Source organism: Megalops cyprinoides, chromosome 12 (genome assembly GCF_013368585.1).
Source record: "Megalops cyprinoides isolate fMegCyp1 chromosome 12, fMegCyp1.pri, whole genome shotgun sequence".
Taxonomy (NCBI): domain Eukaryota; kingdom Metazoa; phylum Chordata; class Actinopteri; order Elopiformes; family Megalopidae; genus Megalops; species Megalops cyprinoides.
In genome coordinates, this window is record NC_050594.1 from 4,928,504 (window position 1) to 4,953,313 (window position 24,810).

At 46.8% G+C, this 24,810-nt stretch overlaps 1 protein-coding gene across 5 annotated transcripts in view; it reads left to right on the plus strand.

The window, feature by feature from the left end:
* Nucleotides 1–24,810, plus strand: part of LOC118787507 (collagen alpha-1(XII) chain-like) — a 79,888-nt gene that overhangs the window by 30,627 nt on the left and 24,451 nt on the right. For 4 of the 5 annotated variants that reach the window (XM_036543090.1, XM_036543094.1, XM_036543091.1 and 1 more), the window contains 28 exons: nt 1,970–2,119; nt 2,223–2,342; nt 2,490–2,654; nt 2,824–2,970; nt 3,899–4,035; nt 4,526–4,655; nt 5,525–5,670; nt 6,422–6,551; nt 7,016–7,152; nt 8,550–8,679; nt 9,268–9,407; nt 9,499–9,631; nt 9,743–9,763; nt 9,886–10,025; nt 13,257–13,386; nt 13,849–13,988; nt 14,557–14,686; nt 15,800–15,942; nt 18,044–18,173; nt 18,899–19,041; nt 19,821–19,950; nt 20,478–20,597; nt 20,930–21,076; nt 21,281–21,397; nt 22,789–22,941; nt 23,240–23,314; nt 24,329–24,468; nt 24,586–24,709. In XM_036543090.1, coding sequence (XP_036398983.1) covers nt 1,970–2,119; nt 2,223–2,342; nt 2,490–2,654; nt 2,824–2,970; nt 3,899–4,035; nt 4,526–4,655; nt 5,525–5,670; nt 6,422–6,551; nt 7,016–7,152; nt 8,550–8,679; nt 9,268–9,407; nt 9,499–9,631; nt 9,743–9,763; nt 9,886–10,025; nt 13,257–13,386; nt 13,849–13,988; nt 14,557–14,686; nt 15,800–15,942; nt 18,044–18,173; nt 18,899–19,041; nt 19,821–19,950; nt 20,478–20,597; nt 20,930–21,076; nt 21,281–21,397; nt 22,789–22,941; nt 23,240–23,314; nt 24,329–24,468; nt 24,586–24,709 — 3,648 coding nt within the window. The remainder of the gene's footprint in view (nt 1–1,969; nt 2,120–2,222; nt 2,343–2,489; nt 2,655–2,823; nt 2,971–3,898; nt 4,036–4,525; nt 4,656–5,524; nt 5,671–6,421; nt 6,552–7,015; nt 7,153–8,549; nt 8,680–9,267; nt 9,408–9,498; nt 9,632–9,742; nt 9,764–9,885; nt 10,026–13,256; nt 13,387–13,848; nt 13,989–14,556; nt 14,687–15,799; nt 15,943–18,043; nt 18,174–18,898; nt 19,042–19,820; nt 19,951–20,477; nt 20,598–20,929; nt 21,077–21,280; nt 21,398–22,788; nt 22,942–23,239; nt 23,315–24,328; nt 24,469–24,585; nt 24,710–24,810) is intronic. The other variant, XM_036543093.1, reaches the window with a different exon arrangement.

Here is a 24,810-nt window from a genome sequence, read left to right on the forward strand (position 1 = left end):
CCCTTTCCACTGCACAGCCTCTGCCAGTCACACCGTTGTACATGGTACCACCCCACAGACCTGTCTGATTTCATTGATAAAATGCACAAATTACAATTCAAACTCAGTATAAATCAGTATCAGGACGAGACTAGTGACTAGCTGAGGCATTCTGCAGTGTAGAGGAGATTCTGAAGGATTTTCTTTTCTGAAAGTATACTATTCTCCATCTTCCTTCAACAGTCATAAAAAAGAGTTACACTACATGCCTTCCTTCATACCTAATTGCACAGGGACGAACAGTTCTAATGAATATACCATCTGTTAAATTCCTTTTTGATCTACAAGTTCCTTGACACATTGGGTTTGTTTTTTTTTCATCGTTTTTTTGCAAACGCAGAATGGAAAAAAATAATAATCTGTTTGCAATTACAAATGTTTTACAACCTAGCAAGTGTGAAGCTCTGGGCAGCCATAGGGTCGCGTGGGGAAAGGAAAATGCTGTGTTTTTCATATAAGGCTCCAGAGAGCGGGGTGACCTCCAGCCGAAATTCTTCCCCTTTATCAGGAGCAGAGAGAGGAACAGGGGGCTGCAGGACAGCAGTGTGACCCTGGGAATCTGAGAACGAGGGAGAAACACTGACCCCTGGATTCAGTCAAACCCGCCATGTCATCTTAACGGAAGTGCTGTTCAAACAAAATGGCCTCCCGAATGGGTCGGACAGCTTGCTACAGCACGGTGGCTGGTTTACCTTATCATTGCTGGGTTTTGATTGAATCCTGGGGTCACTTTACTGGAATATAGTGCTGGATTAATCAGAGAGAATCAGAGAGATTTGATTGAATCCAGGCACAGGTGATCTAAGCCAAAGACAACACGTGCTCTCAGATAGCTAAAACCAGATAACAGGCCTATTGGCTTCAGCAGACATTCAAGGACCAGAAAACAACCAGTATTCCACGTTTAATGCCTTTTATTTCCATCAATTATTTTTTGTGTGTGGGTGGAGGTACATTTAGCATCATTTTAGAATGACTGGAAAAGAACTACTGTAGTAAAACCGAAAACAAAGCAGTGAAGTTACAGAACAGCTTTTTAACAGAGACTGGCGATGACTGTTAATTTATTTAGCTGATTATTTAACCTGTCACAGTTTTGAAACGAATGTCTGGTCTGTTTAATCAACCTCTTCCAGTATTTGTACAGCCTTAGATCGTTTCTCTTTGTCTCGGCTGTGTCTCTCAGACAAAAAACAGTCACAAGGCAGTACACATTCTCACCGTCACACACTGCTGGTTGCCTGTCTCTTTTCTTTTTTTTTTTGAAATGGAAAGTCGGTAAATCAAATTTCATTTAACCTGTTTTCAATTGTAGACAGTGGCAGATTGCGCAAGGGCTAACGCACGCATCTGTCCTTTTGCACTGCGGACAAGAAATGCCTTTTCATCCAGCAGGTGTCTGGAATAGCGAGTGCCGTGCCGACCAGGAATTTGCAATAACTCCAGGAGAGGAGCCCCTCGTATATCATGTGTCACGGGGGTATTCTTTTGTTGCTCCTCGGAAGGAGTTCCATGACAGCTCTGAGGATCTCCTGGAAGGCCTTTGAGCAGATTGAAGGGGAGCGAGGAAGACTGGGGAAAAAAAAGGCATCCCTCTTGAAAACGCCCCCCCCCCCCCCCCAAGAACTGCAGTTGAAAACTACTGATTGAAAATTGTTCAATAAAAAGAAACTGTACAGTTTTGTTTGTGGAATGAAATGTGTTCCCTGTGTCCTGTTGTTTAAGTGGTCGGAGTCCATGTCTCTCACTCTTGTCATCCCTCATCACCTTCTTTTCGTTTTGTCAGACCTGAACCCTCTCCATTCCCTTGTGTCTCTTTCGCTCCCTCCGGTTGTGACACTGGGGCCATCAGGCTGCTTGGTCTGACTCTGCCCCAGTGCATTTTGGGTGGAGTGCCTTCGTCTGATTCCCGTGTTCTCTGGCCTTGCAGATGTCGCCTGCCGCACCACTGCCCAGGCCGACATCGTGCTGCTGGTGGACGGGTCCTGGAGCATCGGCCGACTCAACTTCAAGACCATCCGGGCCTTCATCGCCCGCATGGTGGGTGTCTTCGACATCGGCCCCAACCGGGTCCAGATCGGTGAGTGCTCCTGCGTCGTGGTCGAGGGGAACCGGGGGTGGCTGGGGGGGGTTGCTTTGAGCGCTGTGGGAGACGGACCGGTTACCCCTTCCTCGTTTTGCAGGTCTGGCCCAGTACAGCGGAGAGCCCAAGACCGAGTGGCACCTGAACGCCCATCAGACACGGGAATCCCTGCTGGAAGCCGTGGCTAACCTTCCCTACAAAGGGGGCAACACCTTGACAGGTACATAGTTTTAGCATTAACAAATTAATCTAGCTGTGTTCGTCCAGCTATGTATATACATATGTGCACTGAAACACCTTTAGCGGAGCCAAATTGCTCAGTTAACATTAAATTTGTTGTTTACCTTGCTTTGTGTTGTCATCACAGGACTGGCTTTGAACTACATCCTCCAGAACAACTTCAAGGCCAACGTCGGGATGCGAGAAAACTCTCGCAAAATTGGTGTCCTCATCACCGACGGCAAATCTCAGGACGACATTGTCCAGAACTCCCAGAACCTGCGAGATCAGGGCATTGAGCTGTACGCTATCGGTAAGCATTTCCCCGGCGCAGTCCGTTCACACGTAGCTTAGCTTCAGAGCTGAAGGCGTGCGGAGCAGTACAATCTGTGGAAATTTGAAGTGAATCACTATGGGTACCTAAAACATGCGACAGATGGGACAGGTAAACTGAGAATGTTCTACCTCTCTGACCTCTCCAGGTGTGAAAAACGCTGACGAGAATGAGCTGAGGACCATTGCCTCTGACCCAGACGAGATCCACATGTACAACGTGGCCGACTTCTCCTTCCTGCTCGATATTGTAGACGACCTTACCGTCAACCTCTGTAACAGCGTGAAGGGCCCAGGTAAACCTACCTCTCTCTCTCTCTCTCTCTCACACACACACACACACACGGTACAACCGACAGTAAACTGTGAATTAAACAATTAACAATTAATGAATTGTCTCTCTCCCTCTCTGAGCCTGTCAGTCTCTCTCTCTCTTATTCACTCTCCACATCTAATATTTTGACGTCTCATTTTCTCATTCTTTATCTCTCCCTCTATCTCTTTTCGCTTTCCCTCGCTTTCTCTCACTCACTCTATCATTCGTGCTAATGGAACGCGATACTCTTTCCAGCCCTGAAGAACAGTTTTTCTTGTTTGTGACATTATCAATCATTTTTCCTCTAACAAGCCTATCAGTTCCCTGGCGACCACACACAGACCTTGAGATGGGGATTTGATTTAAGGGTGTTTTAAAATGACAGGAGCAACAGTCGCAGAGGTGCAGAACATGTCTGCTCGAGTGAAACTTGCGCCAGAGGAAATCAGTTATTTAAGGCCAGAGCGAGCCGTGCCGCTGCATATTGCAGTCTTGTTAAGCATGCTGACTGCAGGGAGGGAGGTATAGCGTCTCTCTCCCTGATACATGACTTGGCTTCCAGGGTCAGCAACTGAATTTTCTGAACGGCAGCCAGCCACTGCAGAAACCATTGAAAACTAGCCATTACTCTCCTGCCCTCCCTTCCCTCCCCCAGCAGTCTTAGCGGAATAAATTTTGTCGAACAAATACAGATTTAAAAGGTAAAACGAGGAGGAAAAATAGGGTGTTGGCGCACAAATGTTTTGCCCCTTAAATCAAATTTTCGGGAACAGTCGCAATCAGACCAAATGCAAGGAGAAAGTATTAGCAGAGGTCCATGAGCCACAAGTGGTTGTGGGAAGGGGGGCGCATATGGTGGTTGGATTTGTATGTTGAACATTCTTTCTGCCCTCCCTTTGACCCCCTAGGCGGAGTGGATGCTCCCACTGACCTCGTGACCTCTGAGGTCACCCACTACTCCTTCCGGGTCAGCTGGACCGGGCCCAGCGGCCCTGTGGAGAAATACCGGGTGGAGTACATGACCGTCTCCGGCCGGCCAATGGAGGTAAGCACCATGTCTGGCCTCTGGTTGTAAGGACAGCACAAAGAAAAAGCTGCCTTCTCGCTGTGGCCAGCACTGCAGTTCCCTGAAGCCCCCTCGCACGTAACATGTCTGTCTGGAGAGCTGGTTTCTGGCAGTGGCTCTGCTGAGCTTTCTTTGAAATGAAACGAGTTCCTCTGTCTCACGTCGTTAATTTTAGCTCCCTTCATGAGCCTGCTTTTATTAGCTTTGTTCTCGTGATGCGGGTGGGTGCACGGTGTTTTCCTTTTGTTCTCAGCTGAAAAAAATTGGATTCAATGCGACCAATTCCATTGCAATCCAAGGGCGAATGGGTGGGCAGGTGTCTGGCTGTTGTTCATGTCTGCCAGGGAGAAAACCGCACTGGAAGCACTTAGCATAGCATGTCCGTGTTTGCGGGTTTCCTGTGAACCAACCCCCACCCACCCCACCTGCACGCACGCACTCTCTCTGAATGGGCTTCTTCTCCCCGCAGGTTTTCGTGGACGGGACAGTGACCACCACCGTTCTGCAGAACCTGAACCCCCTGACGGAGTACATGGTGAACGTTTACGCCGTCGTCGGGGACGAGAGCAGCGAGCCGCTAAAAGGCACCGAAACCACCCGTAAGCGCTGTTTATTCTGCTTCCTCCCGACCTCGTTTCGTTAGCGAGAGTAAACCATTCCATCACCTTCCATGGAAGGGCTCCTTAAAACTATCCTACCATTTCCCCCACTCATTCGGAACAGTTACCCCAAGGAGTTCATTTTACATAATAACCTCCTTTTCATGAATCTCAAATTTTGTGTTACAGGAAAAAATCTATGTTTTTCCTCCACTTTGTGTCATTAACACATGATAAATTTTCCACGTATGATACAGTTTTAAAGACAGGCTGCTTGCTGTGCCTGTTGATGCTTAGTCAACTTTGCTTCTCTGTTTAATGCTGTTATTCACTGCCCATATAATGTGTGTTTGTCTTCAGAAGAGCTTGGTTTATGGCTAAAATGGCATTTTTCTAAGTCTTGGAAAGAGGTCTCATTGTTTTGGTGTTAATAAAACGCTCCAGTGTGAGCGGTCTTGCTCCATGGCGACCGCCTCTTGTAAGGTCCCACTCAGGAAATGTCGGGGTGTGTGGTGTGGCCTGCTGGGTTTTCACGAGGCTCGGTGGCGGTCACGCTCTGCACTGGTGACCGCCAGCTCGAATGTTCCCAGACAGGCAGGAGCTACCCGTTTATTTATTTATTTATTTGCATAGCAAACACCTTCAAGTGAATCTGAGGCTGGGATTAACCAGCTATATCTCATTGACATTTACCAAAGCGATTCAAGTTCAGTGAATCGAGTTAGTGGAGGGTACAGCACATCATAACATCATGCCTAGGATATGAACCGGTATCCTGCCGGACATGAGGTGGGCGCCCTGTGAGGTGGTCACTAAATGCTCTCTTTCTCTCTCTCCCTCTCTCTCTCTCCCTCTCTCTCTCTCCGCAGTACCCCTCCCGTCGGTGAGGAGAATGACCGTGTACGATGAGAGGCCCACGACGATGAGGGTGCGGTGGGAGGCGGCGCCCGGTGCCACTGGGTACATGCTGCTGTACAGCGCCCTCAACGCCACCGTGCCCACGGTGGAGAAGGAGGTGAGGCCTACCCAGCAGCCCTCACTGCTTCGGGCTGTGTGGTCATGGTCAGAGAGCCTGTGCGGTCACGTTCAGACGGTCTGTGTGGTCACAGTCAGAGGGTCTGTATAGTCACGTTCAGAGGGTCTGTGCAGTCATGGTCAGAGAGCCTGTGCGGTCACGTTCAGACGGTCTGTGCGGTCACAGTCAGAGGGTCTGTATAGTCACGTTCAGAGGGTCTGTGCGGTCATGCTCAGACAGTCTGTGCGGTCATGGTTAGCTGCTTTGTGCAGGCACAGACAGTCTGTGCGGTCATGGTCATCCTTATCCCATACTAGGGGTTTACTGCTCCCCTCCGAAGCTAGCAAGATGACATGGTCAAATAAGACAAACCTGACAGCAAAATACAATTCATCTTATTTCACAGGGAAGGCCAGGCGAAGGCCAGCCAGTTCTGCCAACAAGTCAAATCCATTACATTAAATTGCATTACATTCATTTAGCAAGATGCTTTCATCCAAGCTTTCATCCGACTTCAAGCACAAGAGAACAGAAGTGAATCCATCCAAATTAAATGAGCAACAGCGTGAGAGCAGGCTAACACCACTCCCAGAACAGTGAGTTAACTTGTGCTGAATCCGTGAGGAAGCTTCGCTGGAGTAGCTGACCGTTGGGTTGCGTGGGAAAACCGTATGTTCCTGCTGTGCAAACCGCCCTTTGTGGTGCGTACTGAGGATGGGCCACTCATGGTGTCCCTCCAATGTCCCTGCAGATGAAGGTTGGGGGCGATGTGACCGATGTCCTGCTGATGGAGCTGATTCCGGACACCGCCTACACCCTCTCCATCTACGCCCTCCACGGCGACGCCACCAGCGATCCTTTGACTGACCAGGGCGTGACGTGTATGTGGAAACCCCCTTCATGCACACACGTACCTCACACATGATGGCGAGGAGTTGAGAACTTGCTGACTTGCTTTGAGTTCACTGGTACTCACTGGGCCGTGTCTCTGTCTCTCTGTCTTTCTTTCTCTCTCTTTTTCTCTGTTCTCTGCTCTTTCTTTCTCTCACTGTCTTTTGCTGTCTCTCTCTTTCTATCTCTCTCTGTCTCTCTCTCTCTGCCTCTCTCTGTCTCACTCTCTCTCTCTATCTCTCTCTCCCTCCCTCTCTCTCTCTCTCTCTCTCTCTCTCTCTCTTTTTCTCTGTTCTCTGCTCTTTCTTTCTCTCACTGTCTTTCTCTCTCTCTCTCTCTCTCTCTCTCTCTCTCTCTCTCTCTCTCTCTCTCTCTCCCTCCCTCTCTCTCTCTCTCCCTCCCCCTCCCTCTCTCTCTCTCTCTCTCCCTCTCTCTCTCTCTCTCTCCCCCTCAGTGCCCCTGCCTCCCGCGGGAGAGCTGAGGATCACTGATGTCACCCACAGCACCATGCAGCTCAACTGGGACGCCGCACCAGGAAACGTGCGCAAGTACGTCATCACCTACAAGGCCGAGGACGGAGAGGCCAAGGAGGTAACGCAAGAACACCCAGCTCCTTTTCCTTTTGACTGTGACTGTGAAGCGGTGAAGCCGAGCAGAGACCATTCCCTGCTTGTACCGTGTGCCTCCTTAGTTTGCAAGTATATTGGAAAGTAAACATGCCGATTTTAAATATGCACCATTAATCTGTTGGAGTGAAATGGTGAATCGGGGTGAAGATCAAACAGGAAACTCCAAGCTTCCAGATGTTGAGTTAGGAGTGCAGACTGGAAACTGTGCCTCTAACCTATCATAGGAGCAGGTCACATGATCACACGATCACACGATCATGTGATCAGTGGAGAGAGAGCTGGATTTGCTGAGGTGTCTCCTGTCAGCTGGGATTTTATATTTAATGGCTGGGGCTTTGGGGAGAGGGTTCTGGCCATTGTCCCCTCACCACATCCTGCGATGTCAGTCATTTGATGACGGTCCTTCTCATTCCTCGTCTGAGTTTCAGAGACAAAAACACTGAAGCCATTTTGGATTTGTGCTTTACGATGCTCACAAGAACACGAAGCCCAGAAAGTGACAGTCTACTTTACCAGATGGATCATGCTATATTGGATAAAGGACTGTTTTTTTTTTTTTTACGGGAAATTCTTTGGACCCTAATAGAAAGTAATTGCTGTGGATTTTTGTTTGAAGGACCTCTACTTTGCAAAGCACTTTGGTCCAAATTCCATTGCTGAAAACAAAGACATATGGGGACATTTGAAAGCCTTTGTCTAGAACAATTAGAGTCTTGTAGGAGGATCTTTGAACCACGCTGCATTGGACACGTGTGCACGCTGTTGGGAGACATGTTGCTGAAACCTCCACACAGAGAATATACGTTTTTCGGACATTTTTCTTTCATTTTGCCTGTTTTTCACACTCTGACCCTCCCTGGAATTACAAATGCCGAAGATCTGGCCTGCAGACTCGTTTTCAGAGCGCGTGCAAGGACGGTTCCCACAAATGGTTCAGCATTTTTTTGGATCTTTGTCACTTTGAAAACCGAGCGAAGAGCGGGAGAACTATTTACCTTGAAAGAACAAATGGATCCCAGGATGTGCTTTCCAATGGCTAACCTCCATGTTTGAAAGGAGAGCTTGGCTTCTCAGTGTAAACGCTCTTTTCCCATTACAGGTCTTGGCTATGGGGTTATACAGCACACATAATCAAGAGCAACAATTGAAGTGTACCATACAGTTTTTTTTAGCTTGTCCTGTTTGTCATAGTTGAGTGTTTTGCTGATTTTCCTTATGAAATATGATGATCCACTGCAGATGTTTTTTTGACTGGTGTGTATGAAAGGAAGGCACTTCACATTTCATGAAAGTATCCAATCCAAACGCAACCTGCGCGATACTGGCTCAGTAACACTTCACCTCCATTTTCCCCTTTAGCTTGAAGTTCAGGGCGATGTCACTACGAGAGGCCTAGACAACCTCATCTCCCAGACGGAGTATGATGTCGCTGTCACTCCGGTGTACGATGACATCACTGCTAACCCCATGCTTGGACACGCTGTCACTGGTAAGATAGGTTTTTCAGTTACTTCTTGGCCGGGCCCTTGCCTGTCTTGCCTTTCAGACACTCACCAACACCAGATGTGATCAGGAGGGTTGAGGGCGACCAGGTTAGAGGAAGGGAATCACATAGGTGGAAGTGGATCAGGCAGGTGGAAGTAGATCAGGTGAGTTGAAGGAAGTCAGATAAGTGGAAAGGGTTTGGGTTTGTAGAAGAGGGTTCAGGTGTGTGTAAAAGTATGAGGCACGTGGAAAGGGTTGTAGATAGTTGAATAGGATCAGGTGTGTTGAGAGAGACTCAGCAGGGGGAAAAGGTTGAAGTACCCTAATTAGTGTGGTCTTGGTAGGGAAGGGTGAGTGTCTGCTGCTCTAAGAATGAAGGCTACACAGGTCGTGTGTGTCTGTCAACCTCTGTAGGCCTCCATTGGCTCCAAGTCACATGGCACAGACACTATATACACTCCAGAAGGGAGCTCTCATGTGTATCTGAATCTCAATAGCTGATGTGTACCAAACCCCTGAGTATGAAGCATTTATGTCATCTATTATGCACAGTAACCCAGTTGATATTTGACCTTTTCTTCCAACTGCTCAGATGTTGTACCCTCCCCGAAAAACCTGAGGTTCTCCGAGGTCACCCAGACGAGCTTCAGAGCCACCTGGGAGCACGGTGCCCCCGATGTGGCCCTCTACCGCATTGCTTGGACCAAGCAGGGGGACACCAACTTCCAATACGTAAGCCCTGCCCACCATCTGTCCATCACAGAAGAGCCACACAGCTGATTGGTCGGATTGTATCATATGTCCTACCCATCTGTCTCTCCAGGCCATCCTGAACAGCGACGAGAACACCCACCACCTGCCAAACCTGGAGCCCGACACCATGTATGACGTGACCGTCACCGCCATCTACCCCGACGAATCAGAGAGCGAGGAACTGATGGGGAGCCAGCGCACACGTACGTATACCCCGCCTCCTCCCTTCCCAGACGCGTCCCTGTCATTGGTATTCCCGCCTGCCAATCAAACGTGCTAACGTCAGCCCTGTCTGTTTTTGCTCCCTTCTCTAGTGTCCAAGATCATCACTCCTGGTAAGTCATTTGGCGGGATTATAAATTTAAACTGCAAGGGGAAGCCATGGAGCTTTGAGTAAGTTGTCAGTGCCTGGTACAATGGGCAGACAGTGACCGCGGCCATATTTGTGTTTCCCCAGCTCCGACTGGACCGCCCCAGAACCTGCAGGTGTACAACGCCACCACCACCAGCCTCACCTTGAAGTGGGACCACGCCCCCGGCCGAGTGCAGAACTACCGGATCACCTACGAGCCCACGGCTGGCGGGAAGCTGCTGACGGTGAGTACTGCCCGAGCTTCATTACAGAAGCAGCGTGTTTTACATTATTACATTACATTGCAATACATTACAGTACTGGCATTTAACAGATACTCTTATCCAGAGCGACTTACATGGGTTACAGTTCTTACATGTTAACCATTTATACAGTCTGATGCTTACTGAGGCAGTTGTGGGTTAAGTACGTTGTCCAAGGGTAGAGTGGCAGTGCCCCATCAGGGAATCGTACTGGCAACCTTTCAGTAACAAGCCCTGGTCCTTACCAATGTGACACTGCTGCTCCATGGTCATGCGGGGACCGTTTTTGGTAGGGAGCGAGTGGCTGGCACAATCCCACATGCGTTCGCTTCTTGCTCTGACTCGGGGACATCTTCCAGAGCCGAGGCGGAGGTTTGTGTCATTGGCCATCCTGCCAAGAGGGGAGCTATAGAGAGTCATTTACACAGATGGTGTAAGGATATGTCATTTCTCCCGCCTTAAGATGTTTAGTACCCTGGGCGAGGTTCGCTGCAACTCCTGCGTTTGCTAAACCATGCAGGAATGTCCGCAGGCAGTGTGCTGAATCTCTTACTGCTTCCATTAGAGCATTGGTCCCCAAATGATGAAAAATATGGCATGGCAGCAATAAGCAATAAACTGAGGAAAATTAGTACAGTCACCGCTGTGCACCAATAAACAAAATTAGCATTCCTGGCTGCTCATTTACTTTTCATTTTACAACTTAATTATGTATGTTTTCAGTTGAACAAGTGATTAAGACTGTAAATATGGTACTGTATCCTCATTCTTCAGTTTGGTATCTGTTTATTTCATGCAATCAAGAGTAACCAGATGGTCTTAAAATCCTTTTGAAGCAACTTGTAAATGTCATTTTCACTTAGGTCTTTATTCAGGTTAAACAGCCCGGCATATTTCTGTTTCCTACAGATGTAGTTTAGTTTTTTCAGTCTGTGAGGGATCTGGGAAGATCAGTGAACATTTTACTGGGGTCCCAGGTTCAAAATGATTAGGAACCACTGCCTTAGAGTTGCAGTGTTTTTGCTTTTGTTAGGTTTATTTTTCTCGCCAAATGACATTCAGCAGGTTTAAGTATGTAAGAAAGTCAAATAATGGTGAAACTATGCATTTAATTTAGTTAGACTTTAAGTCTGTGAGTCATATCCTAAGAATCAAAATAAGAATGGCTAGTGTCATGTAAGCTTGCCATGTTTTCAGAATTTCCATAAATTATGAAGGAACAAATTAGAAGAAGCCTGTTTTGGTACGTTTTTCTACGGTAGTCTGTTTCAACAGAGTCGGATTGCAAATGCTGGGATATTGTCGGACATCTGGATACTGGTATGGATAAGTCAAGGAAAGTATTGAGTTCTTTCGGGCCTGATAGCAGTGCTGGGAGAAGCTGCTGAGTCTCCATAAACCTCAAAATGGGTGAAACTGTCGCGTGGTATCAGTCATCGACTGATTTCAGCCTATCGTAACATTTGGAATTAAGAGCAAAGTCTTTTGATTGGTTCAGAGGAGGCAGCGAATGACAGCTCGTGCTGGCTCCATGTTATTTGTCAGTGTGAAAAAAAAAACAAATGAGTATAACATGAGTTTTTTAAGTGAGGAATTTCAAATGAAGGAAAAAGCCAAACTCCCACACACAAGCTCCCCGCCTCCTCAACTCCCCCTACTCCCCAGGCAACCCTATGTGTCTAGAAATGCCATTTTCTTTTACTGCTCTGTCTTTTTGGCCAAAAGCACAACAGTAAATCCTCCATTCAGGCCTCTCTGACCGTCCGGCCTTCTGTTTTGTGTATCATAACGTGGATTTACATTGGCCCTGATACACTGGGACAGTGAAAAAGTGAATGTAAAAAATGTATGCTTTGTCCAGAGGGGAAGAAGTGTTTAAGTTACCAGTTTTAGAATTTGCACAAGTTAATGTATAAAGTTAAAGTTAACTCTATCAAGTTAAAAGCCAGGTAGTCAAGCACTGTGAAGGCAGTCCTACTGATGAGGTGTTGGTGTCACAGTTCTGGGAGAATAAGAACCCTGTTGTTGGGTGGAGATACTGAGCTATCAGTGACTTTCAGATTTGAACTAGCCAAAGTGCTTTGCAAGGAAGAGCAGTGTCATTTCATTGGTTCATATAAGTCACTGACTGACAACCTATAGAAGCTCCGCCCACAGTGGGGTTAATGAATTCTCACTTTCCCATTGCTAACTGTATCAAAGTGTTCAATGAATAGATTCAAATCAGCTGTTAGAATATTTGACTGACATGGGAGTAAAGGCTACCCGAATAGGTCGGAAACAATCAGCTGAAACCTTGAGAGAGGGAACTTGTTTGCTTTAGAGTCAATGCGGCAACAACGTCCTCCCTCAACCCATTAGCTCGTGTGACTTTTGCGCTCTGAATACTGTTCTGCTTTTTGTCCTTTTTTGCCGCCAAAGGAGGTCTAGACACGGTTGCCAAGCCTACATTTTTTGGGGAAAACTTAACTTCATTCACTCGTGCAAATTGCTTGGAAAAATCTTCCAGAACAGTTTTTTTGTCAGTAATTTGTTTATTTATTTTTTAAAATCTGATATCACATTGGTATAAGACATGTTTGGCTGAATCTTCTCTTGATATAAACCCACAAACAGCCGTCTGACTTTCAGGCCAGTGAGAATATGCCTATGACTTCAACATTGCATTCTACAGTGGAGCTCTCTACTGTCTTTGCCATTTACTGAGGTCATATTTTTCACCAGTTTGTCCATGTGCCTAATCATAATCATGTACATATAAACACAATTGAGACAAAGCAGTATTGAGGTATCTGTGATCTGAATGTTTGCTGGTTTTATATACTGTAGCTCAAATTCTGAGCTTGACAAATGGCCAGAGTGTGATTCTGCTCTCTGCATTTTCCCACAGCGTCTATAAAGAAATAAACCATTTATCAAACCTTACAGTTGGTGTATGTGCAATGTGAACATCTGCATGTTTAAATTTTGATAATGTTGTCAAGCAGGTCCCACTCTTATGGCCTTAATAATCTTCCTTTTAGCACTAAATGAATTTGATTTCATCTTGGTGGAGTGCTTTGGTAAATGTTACTCTCTGACAACCTCCTCAATGATTGTGTATCTGAACAAGATTTTCTTTCTGCGGTGTTCCTGTGGTTTCATATGTATGTGTGCTCACTCCTCTGTTTGAGCTGATCGAGATTCCCTGAAGGCTGAATCCTGTCATTACAGACCCAGATCGGAGGCAGGAAGAATACGGTCATACTGCAGAAACTGACCCCTGACACACCCTACTCCATCACCGTGGCGTCCGTTTACGCCAGCGGAGAGAGCAAGGAGATATCCGGCAGTGGAAAGACCAGTAAGTGACTGACCAGCCCTAATTGAGGGACACTCAAATGTTCATTCACATTGTAGCATTACGGTCAGAGTTCACTGATTTCCGTGCCTGTGGCAGCACAAAGTGCTCACGTGTATCAGTGGAGTAATGTGGCTGTCTCTGTGAATTTTAAAAATTCAGTTATTTTCTTGCCTCTGCCCCTACCTTTTTGCTCTCCCTTTCCTGATCATGGTCACCGGGACAGGTGTAAGTGCCACCTCCTTCTCTTATATTTGTGTCCTGCTTGGTTATGTGAGGTGTGTTTGATGCATTGGCCTTGTGCTATTTCATGTTTGGTTTCTGCATTTGAATCTGATTTGCCCCTAGTGGGATTTGGTGTTTTTTTGTATTGAATTGCGTTGTGCTGTATTTGCGTTTGTGTTGGTGGTTGTATTTGCATTTCTATTTGTACTGGATTTGATTGGCTGTCGTTTTTTTCCCCAGAGCCCCTGGGTGGAGTGAGGAACCTGCAGGTCACGGATCCCACCACCAGCACGCTGAAGGTGACCTGGGAGCCGGCCGAGGGCGTGGTTCGCCAATACAGGATCTTCTACGTTCCCGCCACAGGGGGTGCTGAGGACATGGTACAGTAGGACACTTCTGAATGCCTGCAGAGCGTCGGGGCTCTGCTTTCTGGGCCTGTCTCACGTGCCGCAAAGGCCTACTCATCCTCATTGCCTGTCTCTTTTCCTCAATCCTTCCAAAACTGGAAGAATAAAAACAACATTAGTTTAGGCAATGAAGTGTAATTTAGTGCAAATACAGTGCAGGCTAGTTTGACTTAGATTTGAACTTAGTCAGCCTTGTGACCACACAAGGAGCATTCAGCAGCGAGTCCAGCAGTATGTTAGTGCTTGGGCCTTGGATAATATAAAACCCATGGAGCCCTCACTGTACTGTTACTGGCCTGTGTGGAATTAGCTAGGATTAAACATACAACTCTGAAAGAATTCCACTAACTGTTCATCTCTGGGCTAGAGGACATACTGCTGTGGGGGGGAGAGAAACTGGAATTGGGGGCACACCCTCTCCCTTGTACCCCGTTAGAGGCATAGGAAGCCAGCAATAAAGTGCAGCAAGCTCATTGGCAGGGCTGGGATATGGCTGGCTAATCCTTGAGAGTCACACCCTCTTTCCCTCACTTGTGAACAGGAGCAGGTCTCTGGGAGCACGACCACCACGGTTCTGAAGAACCTCCTGTCAGACACCATCTACACGGTGACGGTGGTGCCGGTGTACGCGGCAGGAGAGGGGAGAAGGATGTCCGAAAACGGCAAAACACGTGAGGGTCGCGGGTGCTCAGATGGGGGTGGGGTTAAGTGACATCAGGGATCAGTGACAGAATCAATTCAAAGGGCATGATTGCAATTCATCAGGGACAGCACCTACAACTAGTCACGAGGCACCAAAAATCGGAACAGTTCCATTCTTACCTCTTGTAGTCTGCGTATGGGAGACTGATCAGTTCTGCTCAGGGAAACATGCTGTCGAGGCAAAGGGCACTTGAGAAACAAAAATCGGGGTGTTTGATTTCCTTGATTTCTTGTCACCCAATGTCCTACTGGTTACACTGTACATACTCTTTTGTTCTTCTCATTTCTGCTGAGCTTGTGAGCTGTTCGCAGCCAGTGAAGGCCTCTCCAGTTGGAAAGCAGGGGCCACAGTAACACACAGCAGAATTACGGTTTTACGAGTAGCGATTTACAAACTTTGGATTTGAACGGCGTGTTGGGTGTGCATTTGATTACTCTTTGTTTCATGCAGTCTCCGTGCATTGCAAGCTGATAGCTCTAAAATGGAAGAAGTCCTTTAGACCGTGGATGTATGTATCTGCATTTCTGAAGAGATCCTTTGTAGGTTATAATTATCTGAAAAACGGCTTCATGCCCTCAAAAGCAGAAGTGAGGTTATATGCGAACTTCCCCACTTTATGGGGGTATAGTGGTGAGCGGTACAAAGAGTACGAACATCTGCTTTAGTTTTAAAGGCAAGCTAAAGCAATTTTAGTAGAGAGCAAAACCCCTTTCCTCCTCTTTAGTGCAACGTGTGGCCCGTAAAACAGCTTTGTACCTCGGCAATATTGCTGAGGTCGGCGTTTGGATATCCCTAACTGTGCCGGTTAAAACAGGGTAGCACTGAATGCTCCTGCTTTTTCAAGCTCATTTATTTTCCCCTGGCTCCGAGCCCTGAGTAATTCCATTCCTGTTGTTTACTGACTGGGTGCGACATTCCACCCCCCCTCGCCCCCCTGCAGATAACAGTAGAATGCTCCTGAGAGCTCCAGCTGGATGACTTTTTATGGGTATTTTTTGGAAGGCGCTAAAGTGAGTGTGTGTGTGTGTGTGCTGGGGGGGGTTTCAGGGTCCCCTAACTTCCCTTTCTGCTCTGTCCTCAGTGGAGCGTACCCCTCCCAGGAACATCCAGGTCTACAACCCCACGACCAACAGCCTGAATGTGCGCTGGGAGCCGGCCTCCGGCCTGGTCCAGCAGTACCGGGTCATCTACGCGCCCAGGAGCGGAGCCAGGCCCTCAGAGTCTGTGAGTCTCAGGGATCCAGGGATTCCTACCTCCCTAATGACAGGGCTAGGGCTGGGGCTAGGACTGGGGTGGGGGTGTGGCGGGGGATGGGAGGGCTTTACAGTTCAGTCCTTCAAAAGAGCAGGAACTGTTTCAGCACGTAAAAATATTCTGCCTATGTTTCATGTGATTTGAAAAACTCCTCATTCAGTATAATACTAATGAGTAAGCTTCTCATACATTTAGGTTTAGAGGCTGATACTCTTTACTGTAGAAATCTTCCCCCAACACTGAATTTGTCAGTATCAGGAGCAATTGCATACAGTATGGAGTATGAAGGGCTGACAGTTTAGCTAATAGCCCCAGAAACAAATTTATAACTTTTGGAGACTGTGCATAACCTGGGGCCAGACACACAGTTGGCATTTAGGAAAAAAAAAAAATGTTGCATTTGAACTTTTGTGGAAAATGTGACCTTTTCAAGTTTGCAACAACAGACATTACAGCAGTGATTATTACATTTAAGATGAAGCCAGCTCAGCATGCCAGTTGCATTTCAGCTTTAGATGCTGTTAGACTGAACATTAGGAGCCGTGGTGTTCATGTTCAAAAGGGTACAGGTCTCAGACACAAGAGCGAAAGGTTTACCTTTAGAGAGGAGACGGGCAAGTGAAAGTTTCTGTAATTTACCTGACCAAGCTCTGCTTGCTTTATGTTGACTGTAGCCTTCTTTTTAACCTGTCTATGAGCCGCGTAGAGCACAAGATTGGAGCGCAAAGTAGATTTATGACAGGCATTACTGTCAGATATCAGTAAGAACTTCTCTTGAGCATGATTCAGTGACTTGGAGAAATATAAGCTGTAAGACGTCCATAAAGTTCATGGGGATCTTTGGCTGCTTTGCATCAAAACAGACGTGGTGCGCAGACCTAGCAAAGAGTGGGGTGGAGAGTTAGATTTATCTAGAGTGTTGTGTGCACAGATAGGATTCACCGTAGAACATACACCGCTGCAATAAATGACGATAACATAACAGTGCAGTATAGTATTGTCATTTATGAGATGCTCCAGAATGACTTACATAGGTTACAATGTTTTCAATCTATGCAGTTTTTGAAAAATTTTGGGTTTAGTACCTTGCCTAAGAGTACAACAACAGTGCCCCAGCAGGGAATCAAACCAGCACAAGCGCTGTTCCTTACCACTACACCACCCTGCTGCCTTGGTACCATTGTTGCTTTATTAACGGAATATTTGTTAAACATTTCACTTAAGAATAGCACAAATGGTAACTAAGTGAGAACGGATTGGTGCCCTTGAGAAATGCTTCTCTGTTAGCTGACACACACACAGCGATTGGGGTTTGCACTTGTGAGGTCTTTATCCGCGTTAGCGGTGCCAAATTCGTCATGTTGGCCGAGCTCTCTCTCCCCAGCCTCAAGGATGCAGTTTATAAACACACAAGTTCTCTCTGCCCATCAAACCAAATTTGGGTCATGGCAAGAGGACTGATTTAAACTGGTTTATTATAAGTTTTGCTTTATTCCTGGTTATTATTACTACTTCATTGGGCCGACGCCCTTATCGCCAAGATGACTTACAGAGCAAAATAGTTACCGGTGCAACAAATAAGTAACAACGATTATACAATAAGTTCAACATTAGTTTATCATTACATGCTGGTATATACTTCCAGTACTGTACTACTGTAGTGCTATCAATATATTCCTACTGTTATTATACAATAGCCATCAGCAGTGACCACTTACTGGCTATATTAAAATGAAGCTGGTGATTACATGAAACTGTATCTGAGTGAGCACACCAAAGTCCAGTCAAAGGGTCAGGTTGTGTACCGTAGTCTGAAGATGGTGAGTAACTCCTGTTCATCACTTTAAACTGTCTGTGAGGTTACAGATAAAATTCACAGTGACACAAGGAGGGTTCTTCCACCCAGACAGTTATAATTGCTTATTGGGGTTTGTAGTGGAAGCGAAGATGCTTCCAGTGTTCAAGACCAGGCTTGACGCAGATGCTAGATGCACTGATGTGCTCATACACTCAGCTGTCCTGAGGACTGTGGAGTGACTCATTCCCTCTCTCCTCACCTCCTCTCCTCCAGGTCCTGGTACCAGGAAGCACCCACACGGCGTTCCTGGATCAGCTTCTCCCCGACACACCATATTCTGTGAGTGTGGTGGCGCTGTACGCGGATGGAGAGGGGCCACCGGTGGCTGATGATGGCAAAACACGTAAGACCTCCACCTTCATCACGCATACATATATTTCCCCCTCATTCATCAACTTTTTTTAAGCTGTGAAGTGTTTTCTTTGACAAAAGCCTAAAAAAGCAGGTGTTGCTATCCATGTTACATTGGATAGAATCTTCTTGGATACGATGGCCCTAATGTATTAAGATACTTAAATGAATGTGTATAACTAAATTTGTAGGTATGGTATCTATATGGACAAAAAAACCCGTCTGTGGCTACTTTGTGGGCCGTATCACCCTGTAGTGGTCAAACTTCATTAGAAACTCTAACTGCTGCGGAAGCCATTTACTCAGCAAGTGAATGAATGGCCTAGTGAGTAAAGGACACAGAAGACCTGCTTCCCAGCTCCAAAGAAAAAAAACTGAGAGGCTTTAGCTTTAATAATAATAATGGATTACATTTATACATTTACACCTTTTAAGGTTCTCAGAGCACTTTACAATGAGGTGAAGTGGGCTCACCTCAACCACTACTAATGTGTAGCCCTCACGTGACAGTCATCGCAGTTTGAGCTCTGAGCTCTTAACACATCTAAAATGGACAGGGAGGGAATTATTTAGCCAGTTAAAAAGGGGGATGATTGAACTGGAAGAGCATGATTGAAGAATTTATCTAGGATACAGGGAACCACCTGTGAAGTGCTGTGGGATCTTCAGAGTCAGGACCTCGTCAGCTTTAGCTGTGTTTTTCTGCCTGTGCCGCAGTGCCTCGAGGAGGGCCGAAAAACATGCGCGTCTTCGACCCCACCACCTCCACCCTGAGTGTCAGCTGGGACCACGCGGAGGGGCCCGTGCAGCAGTACCGGATCGTCTACGCCCCCACCACCGGGGATCCCATCGAGGAATTCGTAAGTGGCAGGGGGTGGGGGGGTGGCGGGGGGGGTTTGGCCAGCATGTTCTGGAAAGCAAACTCTTCCACACTTTCACACACCTCGGTAAGATATTCATAAAGCATGTGAAACACTATGCGTGGCATTAAGTGTGGACATCCTATGCATCACATTATCACCTCATGAGGCATTCATAAACCCATGCAGTGCATCCTATCAGATGCAGCCTGACACACTGTGGCACATGTTCTCTCTCGCAATTTTTTTCAATCAATCTCATAAAGTTAGCTGTAATAAAGTAGCGCTTAATGAAGGCGTAATGTCATGAAGGTGTTATGTATGCTTTATGAAGGCCTAGCAAAGGTGCACTTGATTGCAACATGTTTGAAACGTCTCCTCATTTCACCTTAAATTAGAAGTCACAGATGCAGTATGCTCTGTGCATATTTGGGCAGCAGGAGTCCGTGCGGATTAGTGGGGGGATTACAGACCTAATGAGACCAGTGTTATTGTTGGAGACTCAAGAAATGAATGGCTTTAAAGTTGAGTCAGGACGGAACCTTTATTTCACGACCATTCATCATGCACGTGGGTGCGTTAGTAATCCAGCTCAGCTCACAGAGACCATGGAGGGATGAATATGAAACCGAAGACTCCCGCTGCGGCGATGAGTGGGGATGCATGCCGAATCCAGGGGCGTGGGCTCTCCCTTAGGCGTCGTTTCCCCCCCCCCCTTTATTCTTTGAATCTGTGCCGCGCTCGTAGAACAGCGCGAACCTCCTCTGTGTTTTCCACAGACGGTCGTCCCTGGCAACCGGAACAACGTCATCCTGCAGAACCTGCAGCCCGACACCCCGTACAAGATCAACGTGGTGCCCATCTACCCCGACGGGCCCGGCGGGGAGCTGTCCGGAGACGGGCGCACAGGTAACCCCGCCCTGCTGGCACTGTCACCTTGGCAACCTGGCCATCTCAGCCACGAAAGTAGCACGGTCTCAGTCCGTCGGATGCAGCATGTTCCAGCCTCGACCGTTTGGGTTTCAAGCTCATGGGAGGCTGGGAGTTTGCAGCGGTGGGGCCGAATAGACTCAACAACCAACGCCCAACATCTTGAGTCCAAATTACAGAAACGATAGAAAGTTCCCCTCTTGGCTTTGATCAAGGTGCCGCCTCACCAGGCAGCTTGATTGGGCCACTCTCCACGGGGAAGTTAGGCTGCTGATGGCCAGCCTCCGGTTATACTTACGCCACCATAGAAAAATAAACTGAAACCGGAAACACATATTAATCATAGCTTCAAGGCCTGCGAGTTGGAAAACAACACACTAAGCAGGCTGATGTTCCAACCACTTTTTTCGGGGTCTTGCGTCTTTGTGTGTGGGTTTGCCCAAAAATGGGTTTGCTGAGTTTCTCTTTTGCCTGACTGACACGTGTCTGTTCTGACGAACGTCCAGTTGGCCTCCTGGAGCCCCGGAATCTGCGCGTTTCGGATGAGTGGTACACCCGATTCCGTGTGGCCTGGGACCCCGCACCATCTCGGGTCCTGGGGTACAAGCTGGTCTACCAGCCTGAAGGTGAGAGGCTCAAAGGTCATTTCCTGAAAAAACACAACTATGATTGCAACAGGTCGTTTTCCACAGTTGTCCCAAGACAAATCGTTCTTAGTATCATTTTGTAATTTTAGAGATTATTATAATTATTCTGCCCTGAATAAAATTGACTTATTTTGCATATTTCAAACGTGTTATTGTATGATTTCACAAAGAGGAACCAGTGTGAAGTTATTCAGAGTAAGGCTAAAAAGGTGGAAATAGGGTAATGATTGAGTGAGGAGGAGATTGTTGAAATGCTTTGTGGGAGCACTCTGTATCATGTGCTCAATTCATGCTGGGGGTCGCACTCTCAGGTACGGATGAGTCCATGGAGGTGTTCGTTGGGGACGTGACGTCATACAACCTGCACAACTTGCAGCCTGGTACCACGTATGACCTCAAAGTCCTCGCCCAGTATGACGCAGGCCTGAGTGGACCTCTGATTGGACAAGGGACCACACGTATGTACCTGCCCACTCACACCTGTTCTCCAAACAACCTCTCGTTAAATTCCATAGGACATTCCGCAGATTCATCTTCTGCCGTGCAAATATATTTGTCATGGTTTTCTTTTTTCCAAAATGTGAAACAGGGACTTACTTTTCCGTTCAGTGTGACTCGTCAAGCTCAAGCAGTGTTACTCATGATCCCTTCAATTTTTGCAGTGTACCTGAATGTCACCGACCTGGTGACCTACAATGTCGGCTATGACACGTTCTGCATCAGATGGACACCCCACAGAGCGGCCACCTCATACAGGATTAAACTCAACCCCTTTGACCGTAAGTAGGGGCCTTCGCCTGTTAATTTGTCACAGACTGAAGCACTGAATCTCCTCAGCTATAGGTAGAATAGACACTCTTTGTGTTTAAAGATATTATAAGGATTTGTAAAATTATTGGGACACGAAATGAAAAAGTATGAAAGTGAAATATGAGTATATGTTTTTGTAACATTTTAATCCTGTTATTACAATTAATTAATATGTTATTAATATGTTATTAACATGCTATTAGCAATTGTTGTAGTGCTTGCCCTACAGTAAATAATTTCCATCTCATAAGAATAACTTGAGAATAGGTAATGAAAAACAGGATAATTAATATTACTTGCATTAATAAATGAAAAGGTCATTACTTGTATAGTATGCTTATAATCAGTTCAATGCACTGTTTTTCCATACTGTCATATACTCATAGGTCTTAGGCCTTAAATGATACAAGACTCATAAGGTATTTACTTTATTGTCATTGTCATTTAGCAATAAAGTAAAGTGAAGTGAAGTAAGGTCTTAAACAATGCAATTCATGGTTAGTGTTGAAACAGGACTCTTCAGAATATAGTTCTAGTGTCTTCTAGTTCAAAAAGGTGTTTATTGTGCCCGTCCTTGTTCACTCCCAAGCCAGGAAAGTTTAAACTGAAATGGTTAAGAGCACTGACTTATAGGTCAGTTGTGTAAACGGCTGAAATGGCCATCCCTGTAAATCAGGTTTGCCTTTGAATCCATCTGTTTGTCATTCACTCTCAGTCTCATGATAACTGTTTAAAGCAGGAAGTGATACAGGGATATTTACTTGTATTTATGGTAGTCATTACTGTTCTAGGTGGGACTACTTGCCAAATTAAGCCAATTTTGTTAATGAGAGCAGGCTGTTTTAAGACCTTTTCCCACAAGGCAAATAGAAGAGGCCATGAGGTTGAGATCTTCTCCGCTTCAGAGATGAAAAAGCATTCCCTGTCACAGAATGCAGCAGAGTCAGTGATCTTCAAAGACTTTAATGGATTGAGAAAAATCACATACTGGTATTAGCAAAAGAGTAAAACATCCTGCTCAGTGATGATGATGCTAATGATGACATCATGAATATTGTCAATAATAACTATTTCTAAGACAATCTTAACCACGGCAACCCAGAAGGTCATCATGGGTAGATACTAGATTATATTAAAATGCATTAAACTGCACAAGGTGCATTAAGTGCAGGGGCGATAAGAATGACAAGGACACACAGAAGATACAAAGTAGGCAGAAGGCAGTAAATTGTCAGGAGGATCTGTGTGATGAACAGTTTCAGTCGTGCAGGCCCCTAGAGCTCTGATGCATTGTGAGCCCAGCCAAATTCAGGTGGGGTGTGACCGGTGGTGCTGATGTGTTTTTGTTTTTTACCTCCAGCATCCAGCAGCGGACAGCAGGAGATCACCATCACAGGAGCAGAGAGCCAGTACTGCTTCGACGGCCTCACCCCAGATGCCCTGTACAACGCCACCGTCTTTGCCCAGACCCCCAACCTCGAGGGACCCGGGGTCAGCACCAAGGAGCGAACCCGTAAGTCCAAACGCCAAACAGTTCCACCCCTGACCCTGACCCTAACCCTATCCCTATCCCTAACCCTAACTCTAATACTATCCCTAACCCTAATCCTATCCCCGACCCCGACCCTGACCCTGACTCTGACCCTAACCCTAACCCTAACCCTAACCCTAACCCTAACCCTAACCCTATCCCTATCCCTATCCCTATCCCTATCCCTAACCCTAACCCTGTCCACCCACACATCGGCCTGCTGAAACTCAAAGACATCCCTGACAGTCTGAATCTGAACCTGCACGGTTTTTTTTTGCAGTGGTGAAGCCCACAGAGGCACCAACGGAACCCCCGACCCCACCTCCACCACCCACAATTCCCCCTGCCTGGGAGGGTAAGCAGATGGCTGCATTCTTACAAAAAAAGAAACCTTAATGATAAATCTGGAAGCTTTCACACACAGCTGTCTTGTACATGCACCATATACTGGGAAATGAAAAAGAAGAAAATCTAAACAAAAAGCAAGCAAAAACAATACCCTGGGCTCACAGATGCATCACCAGCTCCCCTTAAAACACAGAACAGAGGTGATCATTCATGCATTACCCAGCTTCAAAGCTGAGCTGGCTGTATCCTCGAGGTAACAAGCGAGCTCACAAACATGAACAAAGAGCCGAGGCCGGCACAGTCCAGGAGCAGAATCCTCAGACGGGCAGGCGCTGAAAGCCGACCGCGGGGTTTGTGGGAGCTGGCGTTTGAGGCTGTCCTCCCGCTCCGCCTTGACTGGCGGTGCAGACACATCGGGGTCGGAGACCGCTGAACTAATGAGCGCAGAATGACGCTTGCGGTTAACCACGGCTAGCGAGCGCGCCGCAGCTCTGAGAATGGGGCCTTGTGCCTGAGCAGTTACTGCGCCGAGTGAAAACGGGCCCTCTCAAAGGCAGCCCTGATCTTACTGAGCATGGGTGGCACAAATATGCTGCACAACCTCGCTGCAGGCAGATGGCCTCGGTAATTTGTAAGCCACTCCTGGAGAAAAAGCCCTCAAAATCTCATTTCCAGTCCTTAGACTCTAGACAAATGGTGCAACCGCTGACCACACATGAACAAAAGTTTCAAGATGTTCAGCTGTGGCACAGAGCCTAAACAAATCAAATTCATATTGCTTTTTGTCCGTCCTTGCACAACGTTGCTTTCCTGTTGCTTTCCTGTTTTGTTTTAGTTTGTCAAGATTATTGTTTGTTCCCACTGGAATCTGTAGTGATTTAAATCCGCTATTCCCAGTCACATTTCAATAATTCCATTTGCATTTTGATAAAGTAGTCAGTGACTTTGCATGTGAGATTCATGCAAGTCTTTTGAAGAGCTTCCATCCTGTTTATGGCCAAGTTAATTCTTTTTTTGCCAGTTTGCAAGGGCGCCAAGGCGGATCTGGTGTTCCTGATTGACGGGTCTTGGAGTATCGGTGATGACAACTTCAACAAAGTCGTGCAGTTCGTTTTCAGCACCATCGGAGCCTTCGATGCAATCAGCCCCTCCGGAATGCAGGTGCGTGGCCCTGTGTTGGCACTGTGCTCTCACACCACAGGGGTGGGCTTGTGGTTGCCTGGGTTATGCTTCTGAGACACGTCTCATTCATTGCTTTGCTCCTGTCTTTGGAAACAGGTGTCTTTCGTGCAGTACAGCGATGATGCAAAGACCGAGTTCAAGCTCAACACCTACCAGGACAAGGGAATGACCCTGGCAGCTCTTCAGCTTGTCCGCTACAGGGGCGGAAACACCAAAACAGGTACGCCCGTCCAGCGAACTCTCCCTGCTGTTTTTACAAAGAACGCTGTGTTATAAGCGTGCATATTACAGCCTCAGTAGTGGAATGACATGCAGGAGCGC